The sequence below is a fragment of the Mus pahari genome, chromosome 14 (genome assembly GCF_900095145.1).
Source record: "Mus pahari chromosome 14, PAHARI_EIJ_v1.1, whole genome shotgun sequence".
Lineage (NCBI taxonomy): Eukaryota > Metazoa > Chordata > Mammalia > Rodentia > Muridae > Mus > Mus pahari.
This window is the reverse complement of record NC_034603.1, coordinates 62,030,621-62,053,307: the sequence shown is the minus strand read 5'-3', so window position 1 is coordinate 62,053,307 and position 22,687 is coordinate 62,030,621. Positions and strand designations below refer to the sequence as shown.

The 22,687-nt window shown below is 48.4% G+C and overlaps 2 protein-coding genes across 2 annotated transcripts in view; one reads left to right on the top strand and one right to left on the bottom strand.

Moving 5' to 3' along the window:
- The window catches only part of Eme1 (essential meiotic structure-specific endonuclease 1), a 9,384-nt gene extending 7,309 nt beyond the window's left edge, over positions 1-2,075 (top strand). The window contains exons 8-9 of the mRNA XM_021212851.1: positions 947-1,136; positions 1,499-2,075. Of these exons, the coding sequence (XP_021068510.1) occupies positions 947-1,136; positions 1,499-1,675 (367 nt within the window). The 3' untranslated portion in view covers positions 1,676-2,075. The remainder of the gene's footprint in view (positions 1-946; positions 1,137-1,498) is intronic.
- On the bottom strand, positions 1,856-16,892 carry Lrrc59 (leucine rich repeat containing 59). The gene is made up of 7 exons (XM_021212852.2): positions 16,571-16,892; positions 14,743-14,802; positions 12,239-12,397; positions 11,910-12,014; positions 8,347-8,419; positions 5,404-5,577; positions 1,856-3,771 (listed from the first exon to the last, which is right to left on the bottom strand). The coding sequence occupies exons 1-7, from the start codon at positions 16,673-16,675 to the stop codon at positions 3,524-3,526; spliced, it is 924 nt and encodes a 307-aa protein (XP_021068511.1). The 5' UTR covers positions 16,676-16,892; the 3' UTR covers positions 1,856-3,523.
- Between the last annotated feature and the right edge of the window lie 5,795 nt (positions 16,893-22,687).

Below are 22,687 nucleotides of genomic sequence, written 5' to 3'. Positions count from 1 at the left end.
TGAGTTCCAGGACAGCCAGGGCTACACAGAGAAACCCTGTCTCAAAAAACCAAAAGAAAAGAATATATATTCTCTTTAACTCAGATGGAAGTATATTCTCAGATGGAAGTTGATGCTGTTACCAGGGTTCACTCAGGTCAAATCTTCAGTGAACCTAAGGGACCTCAGAGGAAACCTGTTTTATTTTGAGATTGAGTTGTTTTAAGCTCCCAGCAAGTGAGAACCTGAAATAGATTCCAAATTGCCTAATACCTAGTCCCCATGCCTACTCCTCGGCAGTACAACCCCATCTTAACAGTGACACAGACACACACACACACACACAATGACATCCATACCTTCTCTAATAAAAGGGACTAGATGAAGGGGTTGTTTTCTAACCTTTTTGTATATGTATGCACATCCATCCTCACCTGAGGATGCAGGAACTCCTTTGCCACTGCCTGTGTAGGAATAATTGGCCTGTGTCCAGGGATTCTGTCTCCTCATCCCATCTCACTGTAAGCTTGTGTTATAAATGCACCAAGCACTTTACCCACTCAATTATGCCCTCAGGCCCCACATGCAATTTTACTTTCTTTTCATGTGTTTAGGTGTTTTGCCTGCTTGTGTCTGTGCACAATGTGTGTGTAGTGCCTGAGGGCAGAAGAGGACATGGGATCCCCTGGAAATGGAGTCAGGTGGTAGTAAGTGCTGGAATCAGATCTGGTACTCTAGAAGAGCAGTCAGGGCTCTTAACTGCTGAGCCATTATCTCTCCAGCTCCACTAAAATGTAATTTTTAAAGGAACCTGCAACCAAAACTATGCATGAGAACAAAAAGAGACTCAAACTGGCCCAATGTAACACTAAGTTTACCCCCCAGGTTACTGGAGAACGTTTTAGTTCAGTTAAAGGGACAAATAAGAAGGGGAGAGGAACTCAGGTCTCCAGTGGTGCCCTTGCAGGAAGCTCCGGGATCAAGCCAGCTTTTCCTTCTTCCTGGAGAAAGACTGGGCTGGAGGGATGAAAGTGGACCGGTCTGGCAGGGGGCTGGCACAGATCTGGAGGCGGCAGATCCAGCAGCTGAACCGAGTCAGCTCAGAGATGGCCAGTGCTATTGTGGACGCCTATCCCTCACCGCAGCTCCTGGTACAGGTATGCTATGCTCTCCAAACATCCTTGAGGCAAGTCTTTTTGTTTTTTTTTTCCTAGACAGGGTTTCTCTGTGTAGCCCCGGCTGTCCTGGAACTTACTTTGTAGACCAGGCTGGCCTCGAACTCAGAAATCCTCCTGCCTCTGCCTCCCGAGTGCTGGGACTAAAGGTGTGCGCCACCACACCCGGCTTCTTGAGGCAAGTTTTATGGAGGAATGTAGGTCAGCAGTGTGGGCTGACTGGCCTGAGGAAGGCCGAGTTCTCCTGCCTGAACTTGCCCTTTCTACCCTCCTAACCAGGGGATGGCCATGGATGGGTGGCACGATAGGCGGCATGGTGTTAAGAGGTCCCTTATCATTTCCAGGCTTATCAGCAGTGTTTCTCTGAGCAAGAACGCCAGAATTTGCTGGCTGACATACAAGTGCGACGTGGGGAAGGTGTGACAGCTACCTCCCGCCGTGTAGGGCCAGAATTATCCAGGCGGATCTACCTTCAAATGACCACAATGCAACCAGATCTCATCTTAGACAGTGTTGACTGATATCCCACCTTGGCTCCTGACAGCAGATGTACAGTTAGGGAGCAAGTCTCCCATCTGAAGGGTGAGTCACGTGAATCTACCTCCACCCGCACTCATGTTCCTCTCCAGGCCAGCAAGATGCCATGGACAGCCATCCCACCCCATCCCAGTTGACCCTCACAGCACAAAGGAGAAAGGCACACCACTCAGACACGGATTTAATAATTGTAGAAATCCAAGAAATAAGCATCAAATCTCGAAGTCAGAGTGAACTCTTGCCTGCGGGTTGGCTTGACTACGCCCAGCCACTGAGCTGCCTCAACCAGCCAGGGAACTATGAGGAGGCTGACTCCTATTTTCATGATGTCACCATATGTATGTAGTATGTATTTTGTTTCAATAAAGCCTTTGTACCAATGGCTGTGGAGCTTGGAGGAAGACTAAAGGAGCGTGTAGTGAGGTTGAGGAGGTGAGGCCGAGGAGGTGTGGGTGGGCCTACNTGGCAGAGCTATCTGGGGGGGAAAAAAACAAGGCCTTTCTTCCAGTGTCAGGACCGTTTTGAGTGGCAGACCTATCCAGATGGGCCACTAGGACTANACTGCTGAACTACGACAGGTCCTTGCTCCTCTAGGGAGGAGCTGCAACTGGGAGTTTTTAGCAAATAAGCACNGAGACAGTTGTTTCTGANCCCTTCATGCAGCTGTTGTGANGAGACTGGGAAAGGGGAGAATGCTTTCTTGTAGCANCTGGGAAGTGGGCGGCCCTGCCCTGGTTGTGCTAATGTTTAGCTATGTGTCACTCTGCAGCGCCACCCTGTGACTTTGTTTCCCTTTGGCTCCCACTGTTCTCTGCCTTCCTTCCCTTCTGTTACAGGTCCAGAATCAACTCTAACCTGCTTTCGTGTGGTCAAGTTTCTAGGTTGCCTTTGAGGTATTTCATCACACCGAGTGCTAGTGGAGCAGCCACAGTGCGGCTTTGCAGAGTTCTGCCTCTGCTTCCAGGCCATCCGGGAGTTAATGCTCTAAAACNGAGGCACAAAACCTGGCCTGCTNCCATTTTGTGGAAGCCATTTAAAAACTGAAACAAAAATTCCACAGGAGTTAGTTTCCCAGGACCCTGATGATATGAGATCTATTTGTGGGTGGTAAGACTGTTATGAAAGATTCGCTTTAGCTGAGACAACTCTGGTGTGAGTTCATCCTCTTGAGGCCGAATGACATAAAGGAAAGGAGGAAAGCTGGAGTGAGAGCTGGGTTGTGCCTTAGACTAGCATGAACACTGTCGGCAAGTAAGTCATGGACGGGACGGCACTTCCTGCCTCAATGTGTGACATTGGACCAAATAGCCAGACATTTTGGATATTGCTAAAATGCTTGACTGACTGAATCTTTAAGGAAATGTATTATGTCACCTTCCCAGCTTAGGCTGGGCTGCCCAGTATTGCTAGTCCTCTAATCCCAGTAACACACTGCCCTCTGATCTGNCCTGGTTACCCAGGGAGGAATGAAAGAAAGAGTTTGTGACATACAAAAGTATAAATGTAGTGACAGCTGACCATTTAGTAAAGGAACCTTGCCTTACACAGCTTTGTATAACTAGAAAAGCCTATGACTTCTCTCTCCCCACCCCTAAGCCTACTCCTTTAGGCATGCAGGTAACTCTTCCCCCTCCCTCCATTTCTCCTCATTCCACCAGGGAACCCTGACTAAGGAACAGAGAAGTCCTACAAAGGGAGATCTCAAGTACCAACAGCAGCCATTTGATGATGGCAGGTAGGTCTGACGCTAAAAAGAGGTTGTGTCCAGCAGAGCCCAATTCCATAGGAATCCAAGCTCCAAGGCTGGGAGGCGGCGGGTGCTGAGGGTGAGCTCACTGCTGGGAGTCGGTCTGCAGGACCCACTGGAGGATCTCATGATGACGCAGGCCCTGGACCGCATTGTCGTAGATGGTGTTCACGCTGGTGCAGAGGGGCTGCTGGTGCAGCCCTGTCACCCGGCATACAACCAGCCCTCCTGCTACACACAGCAGCAGCAGCAGCAGCAACACCTTCAGCACAGCCCATGAGCGAGTGTGTTTTCGGGGTGGTGGCTTGCGAGGACGAGAGCCAGACTTCGATTCTGGAGGGACAGAATAAGTCAATTTGTGGAGAGCAGCTATATAGTCAGTCCATACAGATCCACTTCCTTCTCAAGTCCTGAGCAGACAGTTTAGGATCATCTAAATGAGAGCTAGGTCCCCTCCCACTCAGGTAGAAACATAGTCTTCCCCAGGGTCTCTAAGGACTACATTTGAAAATGGCATTCTAGGGCTGGAGAGATGGCTCAGTGGGTAAGAGGACTGACTGCTCTTCCGAAGGTCCTGAGTTCAAATCCTAGCAACCACACGGTGGCTCACAACCATCCATGCCCTTTTCTGGTGTGTTTAAAGATAGCTACAGTGTACTTACCTATGAGAGAGAGAGAGAGAGAGAGAGAGAGAGAGAGAGAGAAAGAGAGAGAAGGAAATGGGATAGCTGGGCAGTGGTGGTAGCATAGGCACACACCTTTAATCCCAGCACTTGGGAAGCAAAGGTAAGCAGATCTCTGAATTCAAGGACACAAGGCCAGCCTGGTCTACAGAGTGAGTTCCAGGACAGCCAGGGATACATAAGGAAAAAGTAGGAGGGTGGGGACTTCATTCTCTCATCCTGCACCTCAGTCCTCAGGGTCTTGCATTCTCTTTGGTAACAGGGAGATGATTTGGGGTCTTCAGAATCACAGGAAGTGTTCATCAGAGGTGTCCAAAGGGATACATTGCCACCCACTTGGGGAGATGGGTCCAAATTAATAATATCACGAATGTCACCACTATATATTTTAGTATGTATAAACTAGGCATGGTGGCACAGGTCTGTAATCCTCACACTCGTGAGCCTGAAGCAACACAAGTAGTCTGAAGACAGTCTGGCTATAGCGCAGCTGTCTCTGAAAGGGGTGGGGTGGGGGTGGAATGTATACACAAAATCTTCGGCAAAGTAATGCAAGTCTCTAAAAAGAGAAAAGACTACCAGTTGTGGAAGCTCATGCTATAATTCCTGCACTCTGGAGGCTCAGGCAAGAGGATCACAAACTCAAAGCTAGCCTAGGCCTGTTCTCAAAAAAGAAACTCAGAAAAGGGCACACACATTATAAATGCAACTACTACCAGTGACAAGGATAATCATAGGTGATAGGTGACTGCTGTTTTCTAAGCCCTCGTGTGTGTGTGTGTGTGTGTGTGTGTCTCCTGTGATGAACATACTTTAATTTCCCTTTTTTTCTTTTTCTTTTTGAGTCACTGCAGCCCAGAGCCTGACCTCAAATTTATCCCTCCTGCCTCTACTTCAAGGTTACAGATATGTTAACATGCCCAGCTTCCCACATTACATTTATAATGAAAAAAACTTGACATGTTTAGGTTGAAAAAGGCAATGAGAATTGGGTTGTTTGTTTTACTATGTCTCTCCAGCTGTCCTGCAACCTAACATGTAGACCAAGCTGGCCTTGAATGCAGTGGTCTTCCTGCCTCCACCTCACAGTACCGCCACATCCACTTTAGGCAAGAGCTGAGTTTTCTCACTTATTCTTCACCTGCTGCCAAACAGATCTAACCCCCACCCTCAACAAACAAGCAGCGGTAACATCAGTCATTCGATCAAGGCAAGGACGAAGAGACACAGAGACAGACTCCACCCCTGCCCGCTGCACCCTGAAAATGGAAAGCAGACTTACTCGGGGCCTGGTTTGCCTCCTTCTTAGGCTTCTTCTCTTGCTCCCGCTTGGACGCTTTCTGAGCGTCATACTCCTTCCTCCGACGCTCCTTCTCCTCTGCCTTCTCCCGTTTCCGCAGCTCACGCTCCTTCGCTTCCTTTGCTTGCTGCTTGGCCTCCCGCTTCTTCTCTGCCTCTACAACATAATATGTACAATTTGACTCCTCTCTCACACACACACCCCCAGCAGACTGTCTGCCTGGGTGGTTAAGGTATGGATTCATCTGCCTTCTCCCTTACACCATGGTCACATAGAAACTGGAGGATTCAGGTACTGCAGCAGGGTCTATAATCCTAGCACTTGGGGTGGAAGAGTTGCTGATAGTGTGTGTAGAATTATGAGTTTTAGGCTACTTTGGGCTATATAAGGAAAATCTGTATGAAAAATCTACTCCCAGCACTCAGGAAGCTGAGGCAGAAGCCACCCTCAGCTACACAGTATTTGGCCAGCTTAGGCCAAATAAGTTTCCCTTAAGAACAATGCTCCTCTCAGGGCTTGCTGAAGCTTCCTAAGAGACTTCTGGCTATGGGTGTAATACAGGGGAACTTAAGGAAGGTATGGGTGGGCTGGCAAGATGGATATGTGGGGAAAGGCGCTTGCCCTCAAGCCTGGTGACCTAAGTTTTATCCATAGGTTCCATACAGGAGGGAACAGCCTCCCACAAGCTGTCCTTTTACCTCCCCCCACACCTGTACTCTTGCCACACGGTTACTAATTAGAAGGCTGAGGTAGGGATCATTATATACGTGTTGGAGTTAGAGAACATCTCCTGTTCCCCGCAAAATGAGCAAAAGTACACAGAAGGCAGAATCTTCCAGAACTTAGTCATAAAGGAAGATACAGCAGAGGTACTGAGAACATGGGAGAACATGGAACAGGAGGAGGACGGTGAGGTGAGCTCATGTCAGGTTTCAGTCAGTGCAGTGTCTTCCTAAAGAGTTCCACCAACTTAAGTCAGGAAGATTGTATTCAACACTAGATTTGCTAGAGCTGGTTTTACAGCTCATGTGTGTATCCATGAGGTATCCAACTGCCAAATTATTGGGTTCTAAAAGTGCATTTTCAAATCAGTCTGAAAAACATGTTGGCAAAGTCCAAATAGCACAAAACGGTGGTTAAATGCCCACTTAAGGCTTGAGAGCCTAGGGGATCCACATGGAGTGAAGAGCAGCACAGTCTAAACAGTAGCTCCCACTGCCCCGTTCTGAGCAGACAACCTGGTCTCCAGGGACCTGGTGCTGGCAAGGGGTGGACACAACAGGAGTCAGCTGTCCTGCCACTGTACCCATGAGTCCACCAAAGAGAGCTGTAACTCAGGCATGCTGAGCTCAGGGCTGCCTGGAGTCAATACTGGGTGTGTCCTTTCTCCTACCACAGCTTAGAAGCCAGCCAGTCACTCAGGATTACAGAGTGCCAAGATGCAGAGGGAGAAGGCAGGGACAATTCTAATGGCTGCATTGCTTGCTTGCTTGCTTGCTTAAATTTTTAAAGGTTAATTTTAGTTTATGAACATAGGTGTTTTGTCTGCGTGTGTGTATATGTGTGTGTTTGTGTGTGCGCGGGCATGTGCGTGCGCTGTGTACATGCAATGCCCGTAGAAGCCAGAGAGGCGTCAGACCCCTGGAACTGAGTGGCTGTGAGCCACCACAGGGTGCTGGGAATGGAACTCAGCTCCTCCAGAAGGGCAGCCAGAGTGCACAACCACTGAGCCATCTCGCCAGTCTATGCTTGCTTTCCTTGAAAAAATAATATTTTTAGGACAAGCATGGTACAGAACTTTAATACCCAGCATTCCAGAGATAGAAGCAGGCAGATCTCTGTGAGTTTGAGGCCAGCCTAGCCTACATAGTGAGTTTCAGCCAGGGCTACATCTTAATACATAAGTAATAATTTTTATTAATTCTTTGATCATATCCATCCCAATCACTCTTAATGTCTCCCAGGTCTGTTTTCACCTTCATGGCCTTTTTGTTATTACTGTTGGAGTTGGGTTCTTTGGTTGTGGGTTTGGTTTGGTTTGGTTTTTTGAGACAGGGTTTCTCTACACAGCCCTGGAACTGTAGTGTGTCCCAGCAAAGCGTTGCCTACGTCGAGGTCTATATGCTGCCAAAGAATGTGCATGGCTAATGTAATGTCATGCTTGCCTGGGACTGGCCCTGGTCACAGTAGGCCTGCTGGCCACCTCACAACCTTGGGATGCCCTTCTAATGTCAATGGAAAGCCAAGAAAGAATTTTAAACATTCTGAGGAGGAAGGCAGCTCTCTACCAATGGTGTAACTGTGAGGACGAGCCAGAGGGGCTGTGGCTCCACACAAGGATGGAGAACCACACAGGAGACTACCTCACAGACTGAGAACAGCAGAAGAAAATCACGGACAGCTGTTCTACCTCAGGCTTGAAAACTCCAGGGATGGTGCTTTCCTACTATAGGGAAGGTCTTCTACTGAGGGCTCGAAAGGGGGATGGGTCTTTAGTGATTTGTTTTGTTTGTGAGGGGTTATTTGGGTTTTCCATTGGTTGGTTCTTGGTTTATTTTGATTTTTGTTTTCTGAGATGAGGGTCTTGTTTATAGCCCAGGCTACCCTCAAATTCAGTGATCTTCCTGCTCAGCCAAGTACTAGGACTACGTCTTTGCCCACGACTGCCTCCAGTCATGTCGAAGGTGCCTTTTTTACTATCAGAAGGTGGACACCCCAGAGCAGAGACATGAAAAATCAGTTGCTTATCTGTGGAGCCCTGTGGAGAAGCCTGGATGATGAAAGCCGTCAGATGGGGCGGGGAGGGGTGAGGCGCCACTCTACTGCCTGTGTCCCACCACCCTGCTTCTCCAGCACTCTGCTATAGATCCTGCTCCTGCAGGCTGATTAAGGACAGAGAAGACAACTAGGAAGAGGGCCACCTACCTCGCTCCACTTCCAGCCGGCGCTGCCGCTCTCGTTCCTGATCTGCCTGCACGGCCTTCATGTGCTGTAACACCTGTAGGAGGAAAGAGGCTCTGAGCTACTCAGGTAGCAGGCTTCGCAGCTCATGTCTGTTTGGGTCTCATTTCGGAACTCTAGACTACCACGGGCCCCGAAGGTGGGACAGAGCCGATGGAGATAATCCTATCTATCTGAAACGGCAATCTTCCTTGAAGAGTCACATGGGTCCAGTTCATTAAGACTGTCAGAAAAAGGCTTCCTGTAAAACACCACCAGCTAGAACCTGAAAATGTCTGTCACTCACATCAGCCTTACAGGGATGATGTCACAGAATCTACCCAGTAGCTCCCTCATCCCCAGGAAGACAGGAGCACACTTCCAACACATTCTCCTGACCTCCTTGGCAGCCATAGGCCCTTCTTCCACTCCTGTTCCCACGCTGTAAATTCCCTCTGCTCTGTTGTTGGTTTGGGTTTCTTATAAATCAGGGTCAGTATCCAAGGCTGGCCTTACAATTGTGACAGTCCTGACAGGCATGAGACAGCACAGGCAGCAAGTCATTGTAGTTCAATGGCTACCTTTCTGTCATAAGTTCCTTCAAAAGCAGGAACTGTCTGTTCATAGGGAAGTGGCTAGCTGAGACTGCTTGGAGGCACTGACCAGGTTTCTACTTCAAAAGGAGGGGAATCAAGACAGACTGTTGTGCCCAGGACACAGCAGAAAGCAGCATGGCTGAGACCTGAGGAGAGGCCCTCTGAGCAGAGGACAGGTCAAAGAGAAAGGCCCAACACCACCCACTGTAGTCAGCACCCAGTGCCCCAAATGCGCAGGCTAAACTCATGAATGATCTCTAACCAAAAGTCACAAATACTCTCACTGTGGGCACAGAGGAACCAGAATCCTTTTATCTTTTCTGTTTGTTTTCACAGAGCTTCTACATGTTAAACACATGCTTAGAAGCTGGTGTTCCAAGGATCTAACTCGGAGCCCCTGGCAATCCAAACTCTATGACACGATGGGATCTCTGCAAGCCCCAAGCCAATTTTTGGATGTGGAAGCCAGAGACAACACATGCTTCTCTGGCCACTCAGCATAGCCGGCAGCGTGGCAGACACTGCCGCTGAGTCCACCATCTTCACTGCATGATGAAGGGGAACTCTTGAACTGTTCTAAAGTCAGACAGCACAGGGACTGACCCTCAGGACAGCACTCAAGCATAACTCATGTCCCGGAAACTTCAAGCACACCCTCAGCAGCCAGCCAACAAAACCCGTGCTTGCCCGCAGCTTGGTTTGAAGCCACAAACTACTAATCCTGGACTTGAAGCTGCCAGTACCTCTCAAAGGAATTCAACTGATAAGTATGGCTACCCGACCAGAAACTGTGGGCACTGGAGGATGGGAGGACATAATGGTAAAGAGAGCCCAAAACCTTGCAGAGCTCCTGCTTCACTCCACACTGGATACCAAACACAACTGGGCTCAGCGGACTGGCTGTGAGGTGCTACCTGGAACATGTCTGGAAGAGATGCGTGATCAGAAGGGACCTCTGCACTAAATACAAACTCTCTGTAGCCATAAGCTATGAAATATCAATGGGTATCAGTGGAGACCAGGCTGGCTTTGAACACATTGTGGTTCTAAATAGCCAAGAGTGGCTTTGAATTTCTGATCCTTTGCCTCATTGTTAGTGCTGGATTTGTGGCCTTGGTTTTATGCTGTCCTAGAGATCTCAAACCCAGAGCTTCATGCACATTAGACAAGTACTACACCAGGGTCCCCTCTGGACAGATCAGTTCCAGACAGTCCCTCATCATCTGCTGAATGGAGAGATCATGATGCACACACATTGAGACTTCACAGGTTGGAGAAAGGAAAACACCCACTTCCCAGGGTCACGTGAAGCATGGATGTAGGGCCGAGGAAGTAGAGGCCACCTATCAACCTTCAGAATCGCTCATCAATGCCAAGTTTTCACACAGGATCTCGTGAGCCCTGTAATCCTTGGCTTCCTATGTTGCCTTGCCTGGTTGGTCATGTTACCTTTAGCTTGGTGTCTTCTAACATAAAGCACTAGTGACAGTGAGATTACCTAAGCTGAGAAGATAAGGAGGGAGGGGAAGGCCATGGCCTCACAGAGGAGACCTCTCACACACATTTAGCTTACACTAACTGGAGTAAAGCGAAGTCTGCCTTATTCCCACAGCCCTGAGACAGTCTAGTAAGCCACTTGGTGCTTAGCTGAAGCAGCAAGCTGTCCCAGTGCTGGGGTGGGAGCTACTGAGGGCACAGTGCTGCTCTTAATACGCAAGGGAAGGCATCATCAAGGCAGCTGGGCACCAGAGAGGTCTGTCTGTCCTCCATAAGTGCCTTTGGCTCCTCTCACTTGTCAGGATATGTCTATCAACACTATAAACATCTAACCCTTAGCCCCTTTGAAAGAGATGTAACTATGTGTACATGTGTGTGAGTGTACATGCGTGTGAGTGTACATGCCTAAGGAGACCACACATAGCAATCCTCCCTTGAGCAGCCAATGTGGGTGCTGAAAAATCAAACTTAGGTGTTCTAAGAAGACAGCATTTATCCTAACTGCTCAGCAGCTCAGTCCTTCTCTAGCCACTTAGCCCGTTTTAAAAAGGGTTATTTATTTTTGTGAGGGGAGGAGAGGAGATGGAATGGGCCACGTTGGTGTGCATGTGGAGGAGAGTAGACAACTCTGGGGAGTCAGTTCTTCCCCTGGGTTGGGATGCAGGTCATCAGGCGCAATGGGTTAAGTGTCTTTATTCACTGTCCCACCTTGCTGGCCTTCAATCTTAACATATTTACTGACCAAATTGCTGCATCAAAAGGTCACAGCTTTTAACCCTCTTGTCCTAGTAAAACAACCTGTAGGGTTGAGGGGAGGTTTAATTGGTAAAAAAGCTTGCCTGTAAACATGTGGGCCTGAGTTCGATCCCCAGCACTTATGTAAAGTCACTGGGCATGGTGGCAAACACTGTAATCCCAATGCTACTGATGTGGGAACAAGATCTCCGGGTCTCACTGGCCAGCCAATCTAGCCCAACTGGCCGAGGATAGACCCTCTCAAAATGTGAACAGCACCTCTCAGGATGCAACCAATGTTGTCCTCTAGCTGTCACACACACATGTATAAATTTAAAATCTAGTTACTTAAGAGGCTGGAGAGATGGCTCAGCAGTTAAGAGCACTTGCTGCTCTTCCAGAGGAGCTGGGTTCAGTTCCCAGCACCCACATGAGGCAGCTCACAGCTGCTTGTAACTCTAGGTCCAGGGAATCCAATGCCCTCTTACAGCCTATGTGAGTATCAACATGTATGGTACACATAAACTCATGCAGACACACATAGACAAATTTTTTTTAAATAATAATAAATACTGAGTAACCACAGCAACACAGACCTCTCCATCAGGCTCATCTCACCGGGATCTGGAGCTGTGGGTACCCTGGGAGAATAAACAAGAAGAGGGAGAGGCAAATCCCAGGGGAGAATGTAAACGAGAGCCCTGGGAGTTGCACACTTACCTTGTTTGCACACTGCTTACATTGCTTCTCATCCAAGCAATCACCTGCCACCTTGGCCAGGACAGGGTCCAGGGGGTTGTCCTTCAGATCCAACCACTTCAGATTCTGCAGGGATGGAAGGAGGAGGCTGGCTAAGCCTGAGTTTACACAGTCCCTCAAGACAGAACAGACCATGCTACAAGAAAACTGTGTTTCACTTAAGAAGAGCTAAGGCAAGACCCCCCCAACAAGGTGGTGTTTCTGGGGTTCCCCTCCCCTGCTCAAGGCTGTGCTCCCACAGTTCCTAGGCGCTTGACCACACTTGGCTATGCATCCCGGGCGAATTCTACCTTGAGCTGGGCAAAGCTGACAGGCAGGGTGACCAGCCTGTTGTTGAGGAGATCCAAATGCTGAAGATTAACCAGGCGGCCAAAGTCTGCAGGCAGCTGCTGAAGCTTGTTCTTGCTGAGGTCCAGCTTTACCAGGTGCGTGAGGCCACAGAAATCCGACTGGGAGCCAGAGAAAGGAGACTTAGGCCCAGGGCTCACACACTTTTGGTATAACGGTGTAGAAACCCCCAAGTAAAGAGTCCCTGTAAATGCCAACCGCACCTCCTGCCAGCTACGTCTCTTCAAATGACAATCAAGAGAACACTTGCTACTCCTGGTGGCATTTACCAAGACAAGCTTGTAAAACGGCTCAGCAGAAAATCATCATGAGAAATGCATACAACCCACTCAGGAGGCAGAGGCAGACAGATCTCTATGAGTTCTAGGTCAGTCTGGTCTACAGAGGGAGTTCACTCTGTAGGAGTCAGGGCTGTTACATTAAAACAAGCAAACAAACTCTGTCTACACAGCAGTTGTGTCTTGCCTTCCTCTTGTCAGAACTGGAGCTCATGTCCCACACTGCTACTGCAGTGATGCAGGGCCCTTCCTGTTCTCCCACAGTGCCTGCCTTCATCTTTTGCAAGATTTCTCACTGGACGTAGCAGTTTACACTTGTGCTCCTAGCTACTTGGGAGGCTGGTGCAGTTAGACTCGAGCCTGGGGGAATAATCAAACTTCATCTCAAACAATGACGGGGCAGGTGTGGCTCAGTAGAGTGGCTGCCCAGCATGCACAGAGCCCAGAGTGCATGAAGCGCTAGGTTCAAGTTTTACCCCCAATATCCCTGCAAAAGAAAAGAAAAATACAGATATCCTTTTTTATAAAAAGGGCCAGTACATGAGTACCAAATCTTAGTCTTTGGTTTCTGTAACACCTAGTACAGTACTTTGCACAGGTGCTCAACGAGTCTTAGGATAAGTAACTAAATGCCTAGGACCTATCTGCTCAAACAGGCTCATTCTTGGCACAGAACAAAACATCCCTGACACTAACCTTTGCTAAGCACCCATCTGACAGTGACAATACCACTCAGCTAATGAGGCACTGTTCGTGCCCTGTGGGGACTCATAAACACCAGTGGGTCAGTGCTGCATAGTGAAGGAGGAAAGTTGTGAGACCAGCTTCAGACTGAGAAGTGCACTTAAGGCACTGCATGACTGCTGCCCGGTGGACCGCAGGTGTGGGGCTGCAAGGAGCCACTACCCTTCCTTAATTAGATATAGAATACCTCCCAGAACAGAAACCACTTTTAATGAGCTGTGGGAAGACGATGCTGTTGACAATAAGAGAAGCCCAGGAGAACCCTGAGAGGGTTGGACTAATGAGCCAATGAAGAAGCTGCTAACTTCTGAACTTCACCCCTGAGACTGAGCCAACAGGAGACTACCCTGGAATCCAGCAAGGTAAGGCTGGCCATAGTACAGAGCAAGAGGCACACTGATAGCACGAAAAAGCCTGATAGTGAGGTGGCCTTTGCTCAGGAGAGGACCAGGGGCTGAAGGAATCCAATGCCCTCACAGGTGCTTAACAACTCCCACAACCTAACCGTACACCCAGGAGGCCGAGGCCAGCCTCGGGCACACAATGAAACCCTGTCCCCAGAGAAAACGAGCTGAGAGAAGTTCTGCTAGAAGACAGATGGGGGTGGAGGAGGGGTAGCAGCATATGACCAGGATACAATTATATGTTATAATGACACGTTATTTTCTATACTGAAGAAAGAAGAGATTCCAAAACAACAAAAGGACTTGATATGCATTAGGTATACTCCAAAACAAGGAAAAATCTCAATCTTCAAGTCCTTGTTTAAGGGGATAAAGGCAGGATAGTCCCATCAAACCACAGTCTTTCTCGTTCCTTACTGAAAGGTACGTGGGAACCAACGTGGTGACTCGGGCCTGAAATCCCAGCTCTTGGGAAGCTAACACAAGAGGATTGCCTGGGCCACAGTTTATATGATCTCAAAGCAAAACAAACAAACCAACCAACCAAACACATGCCAGGCATGGCAGGACACACCTACAGTCCCAACACTTGAGAGGCTGAAGCAGGAAAATCAAGGCCAGCCTGGGCTACCTAAGACCTGGTCACAAAACAAGCAAGGGAGGGGGGGGGGGGAATCACTGTCCCATAGACTGTAGAGCAAACTGACACAACGGTCCCTATTTCCCTTATGCAAGAGAAGTAAACTACTTTTCTCAAAAGACTAAAAGAAAAGAAAGGCGCCCAGCAAGTGATTCAGCCAGCATGCTGCTGGCCTTAGTTTTCTATGGCCTGACTCTCCTGCTGTTCTAAAGAGTGTGCCTCTGAGGCAAGCCACCCTCATCCACCTGTCCCCACCGATATCCTCAGATTCAGCTGGACCCTGTAGACCTAGCCTGAAATTACACCTTACACCCTGTCTCGCCCTGGCCACAGGAAGGCCGTTCAGGGCTCCAGGACCCAGCGCAATGTGCAAGTCTTACCGGAAGAGTACTCAGTTTATTGCAGGACAGATCCAATACGGTGGCCTTGGGAAGTGCAGCCTAGAGAGAGAGAGATGAGAAAAACATGTCAAACCAACACCTGGAATGATTCAGTGACATCTGCTAATGAAGAATTTTCCAGAGAATGTTCCCACAATTATCACAATTACCAAAGGCCTTTAAAAACAATACGGGGGGGGGGGAGGGGTGCAGGGCGGCACATGCCTGTGACCCCAGTATTCAGAAGACAAGAGGATACCAAGTCTAACTTCTGCTTCACAGTAATGCCTTGAGGAGGAAGAAAGGCACGAAAGTATAATGTTCTTGGGTTTAAGAAGAAAAAAGCCTGTCAACTAAGATGTAGGGAAGACTGGGGAAGGGGGGGGGGGGGTTTGACTATAGTGTCCAAGGAAAACTAAACCTTCACAAGCCCCTTGGGCACTTCAAGTTTTCTGTAGTGCCCCGTTATTTGGTTTCAGGGCAGGAACTGGATCTAGTAAAGCGCTGGGTTTTCTTTACTCATTTGTTCAGGTCTCTGACCACCAGCATGTGTTGCTACTGAGTACTTTCTCTGGCGAGGGCTCTGGCTACAGAACAAGAGAGCAGGGCCCTCATAGCCTGTCTCTATTTCTCAGTGGTGTCCAGGAGAGAGGCTCTGCAGAACCGACCCTTTCTTTGCACTAAGGATAGCACTATAATGACCACATGCCTGGAAGACGGGGTTCCAAATCGTTTTCCTCGGGCCAGGCCCAAGTAAATTTGGCTTCTGGAGAAGGGCGGTGGACATGCAGTCCTAGGTCCAAATCTCAGAGGCACGTCCGCCTGCCTAAAGAAGCTCTGGGTACCACAGCGGGGAGAACACCAGCTACCTTCAAATTATTTGTCTTATGACTTTAACCCTCCTAAGTGTATGAGATCGGAACCATTAACACCATCTTATAAATGAGGAAATCTAGACACAAAGGTTGGTTAGAGCTTGCCAAGGACATTGACCTATTGAGCAATGGAGCTGGGAAGTGAAGTGGGCATGCCATTCAAACCACCATACTACACAGCCACAAAGGGGGTGGGGGGTGGGGGGAGATTCGGCCAACTGCCAAGGCCAAGTATAATCCTTTAACGGCAATAAGAAAAGTGTAGGTCATCCAAAGTGAAGCTAACATGAGACGTTAGGGCCAGGGAGCGCAGAGCTGGGTAAGCACAGATCGAGGATGTCGCTCCATGTTGGCAACAAATGAAGTTCTGCGCTGTCCCTAGGGCCTCGGGTTTCCAAATGGGATTGGGAGTGGAGGGGGATGGAGGGTGGGGCGCCATTCCGGACAGTTTCAGAGCAGCTGGGATGAGAACCTTTGCCAGTCCTGCAGAGAGATTTCACTTTCTTCAAGGAGAGCCACCCCCAGGCTGCGAAAGCCAGCTGGGATTGCAGGCTTCTCAGAAAAAGCTGGGTTCGGCGCCACACCCAGGTCTATCTGGAGGCCTACTTCCCGGGACCGGGTCATTCATTCATCCTCAAAAAGCACCCAGCAACCCACCCTTCTCGCGGCTTTCCACTCCTAAGGCCCAGCACGAAGCCGGACGTTGTTGAGAGCTCCCAAACCCAGGGTAAATTCATTACTGACCCCGAAAAAGCCCAGGATCGGGTAGGTAGAGCTACCCTATCTCCTGGAACTGTGCCAAAGTGACACGTGTGCACCGCAATAAGAATACTGGGACCGACCGCAGCCTCCCTGGAGACCTAGTTTTTTAAAGAACGGGAAACTGAGGCTTAGGAGAGGGGCCGGCGTCAGGAGTAGGTGGGCTCCCGGGGCTCGTGGGGTGTCGTACTGACCAGCTCCTTGACGGGGACCTCATTCAGGTCGCTGAGGCTCAGGTCCAGCTCATTGCCGTCCAGCTTGTCGCGGAGGTTCCCGCCCTTGCTACCGGCCTTGGTCATGATGACGCCGGCTAAGCGGGTCCCTGGCTCCCGGTTTCCGACGGGCAGGAGAGAGGGCTGAGAGGCCGCTCGTGGGCTCCGAGGACTCGCACCCAACGGACCACGCCTGCGCCTTAAGCCGCCGCCGCCTCCGCCGCCGCTACGAGGCCTCCGCCGCCCGTCCGCTCGCCCGCCGCACTCCTAGCCCAGGGCCCCGCTCCCACCGGTGCCGCCGCGACGACGACCACTTCCGGGTCCACGTCACCTTCCGCGGCCACTGAGATGGGCCGGGCCAGAGAGGCCCGAGCGTGTACCGGCGCGCCCTCTGCCGTCCAGGCTGGCGAACTGCATCTGCGGGGCGCCACCTCCGCCGGGAGGAGTTGAATTGCTAGACGTGGCAGTCCGGAGGCATCTGGAGCCAAAAGGACAGAAACTGCACTTTACATGACCCGGGTTTGCATCCCTCATGAGATCATCCCTACCCTCTGGATTAGAAGCCAACTCTGAGGGTATCCTCCAAAATTTCTCCTAGTTCTCTTCTAAATTCGGTTACTGTAAATTTCCTCTTCCTTCTCTGCTTCCGTCTTCAGCCCTCTTCTCTCCACCCCTGTAATTTCAGCACTTGAAAGGCAGAAAGATTGGCAGGGCGGTGGTGGCGCACGCCTTTAATCCCAGCACTTGGGAGGCAGAAGCAGGTGGATTTCCGAGTTCGAGGCCAGCCTTTAGAAAAAAAAAAAAGAGCCAGAGAGATGGCTCAGCTGGTAAATGTGTCTGCCACCAAGACTGTCAATCTCAGTTCCATCCCTCGGAGCCACAGAGTAAAAGATAACTGACTCCCTCAAGTTGTCCCCTGATTCCTCCATTCGGGCACCCTGGTATACACACGTGTATGTATAAATAAACTAGATTAATTAATTAATTAATTAATTAATTAATTAATTAATTAAAAGTGAAAAGCAAGTTTCTGTGGAATGGATGAAGCATTTATACCACTACAAACCTCACTTTGCCCTTTTAGGGGGTGTATTTATAGGTGAATGTGGTATCCAGGCATGTATGCATGCTCACATGTGTGTGTGTGGACTTGTAGGTTGTAACTCGTTGGTTGTCTTCCTTGATCACACAGCTGATAATACTGAAGGAGGATCTCTCATGGAAGCCAGAGTTCTCTGGCCAGCAAGTCTGGCTAGGCAGCTTGTGCCAGAGATTTCCTGTCTCTGCTTCCCACATCCTGGGAGAAGAGACTTAAAGCATGCCCACATGGCTTTGATGCTGGTTTCTGGGGACCCAAGCTTTGGTCAGCATGCTTGAGTGACAAGTGCCTTCTGCTGAGTCATTTCAGGGAAGAAAGTTATCTGTCCTCAGCCACACACGTAGACTATTTTGACTTAAACTCCTGTTTTTGTTTTTAAAATTTTATTTATCTATTATGTGTAAGTACATTGTATCTGTTTTCAGACACACCAAAAGAGGGTGTCCAATCCCATTACAGATGCTTGAGCCACCATGTCCTTGCTGGGATTTGAACTCAGGACCTCCAGAAGAGCAGTCTGTGCACTTAACCACTGAGCCATCTCTCCAGCCCATCCTGTTTCTTTTTATCTCAGCCTATTATTCCTACCCCCAAAGGAGCTTACAGTTCACACACATAATTAGCATGTACAGAACCTGCCATTTAGGGGTTATCTCTCTCCATATTCCAGTTTGTACTGGAGCTAGGAACTATTCCAATAAATTATGATATGCCATTTCCTAAGGTCTGGGTCAAATTTTTGTCATTGATTAAAGATTAATTTGAGAAGGGAGTCCAGTAGAATGAAATCAGAGCTCTCCACAATGACCTGCAATGGAGGGAGAAGGATAAAATGGAAAACTATTAAACTTGGGTTGGAGAGAAGGCTCAGCAGTTAAGAGCACTGACTGCTCTTCCAGGGGTTCTGAGTTCAAATTCCAGCCACCACATGGTGGCTTACAACTGTCTGTAATGGGATGCAATGCCCTCTTCTGGCGGGTCTGAGGGAGTGACTTTTATGTTTTGGGCAGATAAACCAAACAGCAGATCCACCAAGGTGATTCCACGTGAGAAAGGTTTATTAAGCAGGGATGGGGTGGGGTGGCGAAGCGAGTAGAAGAGCAGAAAAGAAGAGAGAGAGAAAGAGGAGGAGAAAGAGAAGAGAAGAAGAGCGGGGAAGGGGGGAAGAGAAGAAGAGAAGAGAGTGAGGAGGGGGTGATCCCCTAATTTATACAGAGAATGACGTCACACCAGTGAGGGTGGGAACTGAGCCAGGTGAGTTGTGGGATTGAGGGTCGTTGTCCTGGCAACGCAGGTCAAGGGTCACATGGTTAGGCAGGGCTTGCAGTATCCTGGTGCTAACAGTGACAGTGTACTCATATACATAAAATAAATAAATCTTAATAAAAAAAATTAAACTGGTCCTGCCCCAAAAGAGCATCCTCCTTGAAGAGAAAAGTAGGATGGAGCTGAAGATCCCAAGGATATTCCCCTCGGGAAGCTTTCCTTAAGATGCTGCAGGCTTCTGGCTTTGGCTTGAAATGGCCATTGTGATGTCTCTTTTTATGTCTCTTTAAACTGAGTCCCTCCATAATCTGTGTCCCCTTTCCAGGGTGTAGAGAGTGGCTTTTAGACACTCTCTAATTAGAGAACCGGGCCTCCTTCCAGTGAGCTGAGGGAGAGGGGTAGCTATGGCCGTGAGTGATGGTTCCTTGCAAGCATTGTAGGAGTAAAGGTCTGGCAGGCACGTGCTCAGTCAAGCAAGTCAAGGACATGCAAGGTGTAATCGTTCCTTCTTCCTTAGACCCTGGGTAGGAAATGGGAAAGGTACAATCCATAAAATGTTTCAAATGTTCGATATAATCTAGAGGAGAGCCTCTGTAACTAAAGAAGGGTTGTATCAGCTTATGTTATGGAGAACCTTTGAGGGGCCATTTAGCAGGAATCTGACATTGGCCAAGGGCAAGGAAATGGGCTTCCAGCCGGAATCTGACCTTAGGGCATGGCAAGGAAGTAAGTTCAGGCAAGAACCTGATCTTAGGGCTGGAGAGATGGCTCAGCAGTTAAGAGTACTGCCTGCTCTTCCAGAGGTCCTGAGTTCAAATTCCAGCAACCACATGGTGCCTCACAACCATCCCTAATGAGATCAGAAACCCTCTTCTGGTACCTCTGAAGGCAGCTACAGTGTACTTAGATATATATAGTAAATCTTTAGTATAATCTTAGTATACTTAGTATAATCTTAGTATAATAGTAAATCTTTTTTTTAAAAGATTTATTTATTATTATATCTAAGTACACTGTAGCTATCTTCAGATGCACCAGAAGAGGGCATCAGATATCATTATGGATGGTTGTGAGCCACCATGTGGTTGCTGGGATTTGAACTCAGAACCTTCAGAAGAGCAGTCAGTGCTCTTAACCACTAAGCCATCTCTCCAGCCCATAATAGTAAATCTTAAAGAAAGAAAAGAAAAGAAAAGAAAAGAAAAGAAAAGAAAAGAAAAGAAAAGAAAAGAAAAGAAAAGAAAAGAATCTGATCTTAGGGTAAAACAAAGAAGTAGCCTTCAGGCATGAATATGACTTTGGGCTAAGTCAGGGAAGTAGGCTCAGATATCTTGATCATCCGGATAAGCTCTTTGATACAGTGATCACGGGAGTGATCATGGGACTTTGTTTATTGTCTTGCTTGTTCCTCATTGTACCATTCGACCTTAATACTTGTATGTAATTATAAAAGTGGGATTGGGAAAAAATAAACCTGCCTCAGCCTCAGCCTCAGAACTGGCTGAAGTCACGCTACTGACTGAGTGGGCTTGGCATCATGATACAAAGAGACAGAGACGTGGGCTGGAGAGATGGCTCAGTGGTTAAGACCACTGGCTGCTCTTCCAGAGGTCCTAAGTTCAATTCTCAGTACACACATGGTGGTTCACAACCATCTGTAATGGGATCCGACGCCCTCTCCTGGTGTCTCTGAAGACAGCTATATAGAGGGGGTGGGGGTGGGGGTGGAGAGAGAGAGAGAGAGAGAGAGAGAGAGAGAGAGAGAGAGAGAGAGATTGAGTCCTTGGAGTCCTTGGATGGGAGTGTACTAGTATACTGAGGAAGCCATATCCTTGGAATCTCACAGTGAATTGTCTGAAGAAGTTGTGAAAGGCCAATCTTTTAAAAGGAGGATAGAAATCATTCATGATAGCTGCACCGTGACCTAGCAGATAGATGGGATTTATCTGTTTATCTTTTGTTTCCCCAAGACAGGGTTTCTTTGTGTAGCCTTCTGTAGACTACGCTGGCCTCGAACTCAGAGATCCACCTGCGTCTGCCTTTCAAGTGCTGAGTTTAAAGGCTTGCACCACCATAGCCTGCCTCTTTATCTTTTTAATTGCTTATTGACCCATGCAGGCAAACATAGTTAATTACTCAACAAAATCTGAAAGCTTGGAAATAAATCAGTCTCAGTCTTCCATTGTAACCCAGACCAAAGAAAAAGTGAGAAAGATGGAGGGTGAGGGGGCAGGGAAAGGGGCCAAAAGAGGGAGAAAGCTTTCCCCTAGAAGGCAGGGATGACACTGGAACAGAGTACAGGAATCTACTTTGCTACGTTTCATTTAGCCCATTGAATTCATTGGGTTAGCTGTGCATTTGTTGCAAGCCCAGCAAAGAAGACACATGTAGCCTTCTTCTTACACCTCACTGCCTTCTCCATCCAGGCAGAGTGGCCATCCCCTCTTCTCTTGAAACTGGACCGGACATCTCTTGTCTCATTCACCTTTACCTCTGTCCTCTTACCTGACATCTTGGGCCAAGAATAAGACACTAGAGAGAGAAATCTGTATCCATGAAGCAAAAGAGAATTCATTTCTGCTACCTCCAGGATGGCTCACCGAGTGTGTTACTGATGGTCTCTTCTGTTTGTGAATTCTTGGCATCTTGTTCAAAGACACCCCCCCCCAAAAAAAGAGCACACACAAATAGCAAAGCAGCAAGGATTCTTTTGTGGGTTCGTGAATAGAGCAAGTTGGTTTGCTTAGGGGCAGAATTCAGGTGGTTTTCTGTGTTGATAGATAGGTTACATAAGACTTTGTTATGTCCTGTGTGGTTTGAATGGGTATGGCCCCCATAGATTTATGTGTTTGAATGCTTGGCCTATAGGGTCTGGCACTATTAGAAGGTGTGAGGCCTTGTTGGAGGAAGTATGTCATTGTGGGGGCAGTCTTTGAAGTCTCTAAAGTTCTATGCCTAGTGTGGTACATAGTCTCCCTCTGCTGCCTGCAGATCACGACATAGAATTCTCAGATGCAATAAACCTCTGAAACTGTAAGGCATCCCCACTTAACTGTTGTCCTTTTTTTGAGAGTTGGTGTGGTGGTCACGGTGTCTCTTCACAGCAATAAAATCTTGACTAAGACATGTCCCTCTTCATGATGCATCTGATTTGAGGCATACGCATGCCTAATTGTGTACAGGTATAAAATGGTAAGTAGGGGAAATTTGAACCCCATATTTGAACAGTTTGCCTTACTGCGAATGCATTCAAAATCAGTCTAGGCTGGTTTAGCCAATTTCCCTTAGAATGTGCTTGGCTACACACAGGAAGTACTAAGGGTTACTAGGAAGCCATAGATTGGAGTCACCCAACTGCTTTGTTTGGAGAGGAGTGTACAGTTAGCTACATGCAGGTGGGGGTCTCAGGTTGCTAAATATAGTTTTGGGAGAGAGGTATGTATGCAGTTTTGTCTTAGTCAGTGTTCTATTGTTGTGAAGAGACACTGTGACCAAAGCAACTCTTATGAAAGGGAGCAAGTCACTGGAGGCATGCTTACAGTTTCAGGCCTTATTAGTCCATTAGTATCATGGCCAGGAGCATGGTGGCATGCTTGAGCTGGAACAGTATCTGAATGCTACATCCTGATCCAGAGAGAGAGACACACACACACACACACACACACACACACACACACAGAGAGAGAGAGAGAGAGAGAGAGAGAGAGAGAGAGAGAGAGAGAGAGAGAGAGAGA

What these genes read in the sequence shown, in the direction of transcription:
- Lrrc59 (XM_021212852.2), bottom strand. Translation starts at nt 16,675, where the DNA reads ATGACCAAGGCCGGTAGCAAGGGCGGGAACCTCCGCGACAAGCTGGAC. An exon ending in ATAAACTGAGTACTCTTCCG is followed by an intron (nt 12,398 to 14,742) that starts GTAAGACTTGCA and finishes TCTGGCTCCCAG; the next exon opens with TCGGATTTCTGTGGCCTCAC. An exon ending in GGAGGCAAACCAGGCCCCGA is followed by an intron (nt 3,772 to 5,403) that starts GTAAGTCTGCTT and finishes CTGTCCCTCCAG; the next exon opens with AATCGAAGTCTGGCTCTCGT.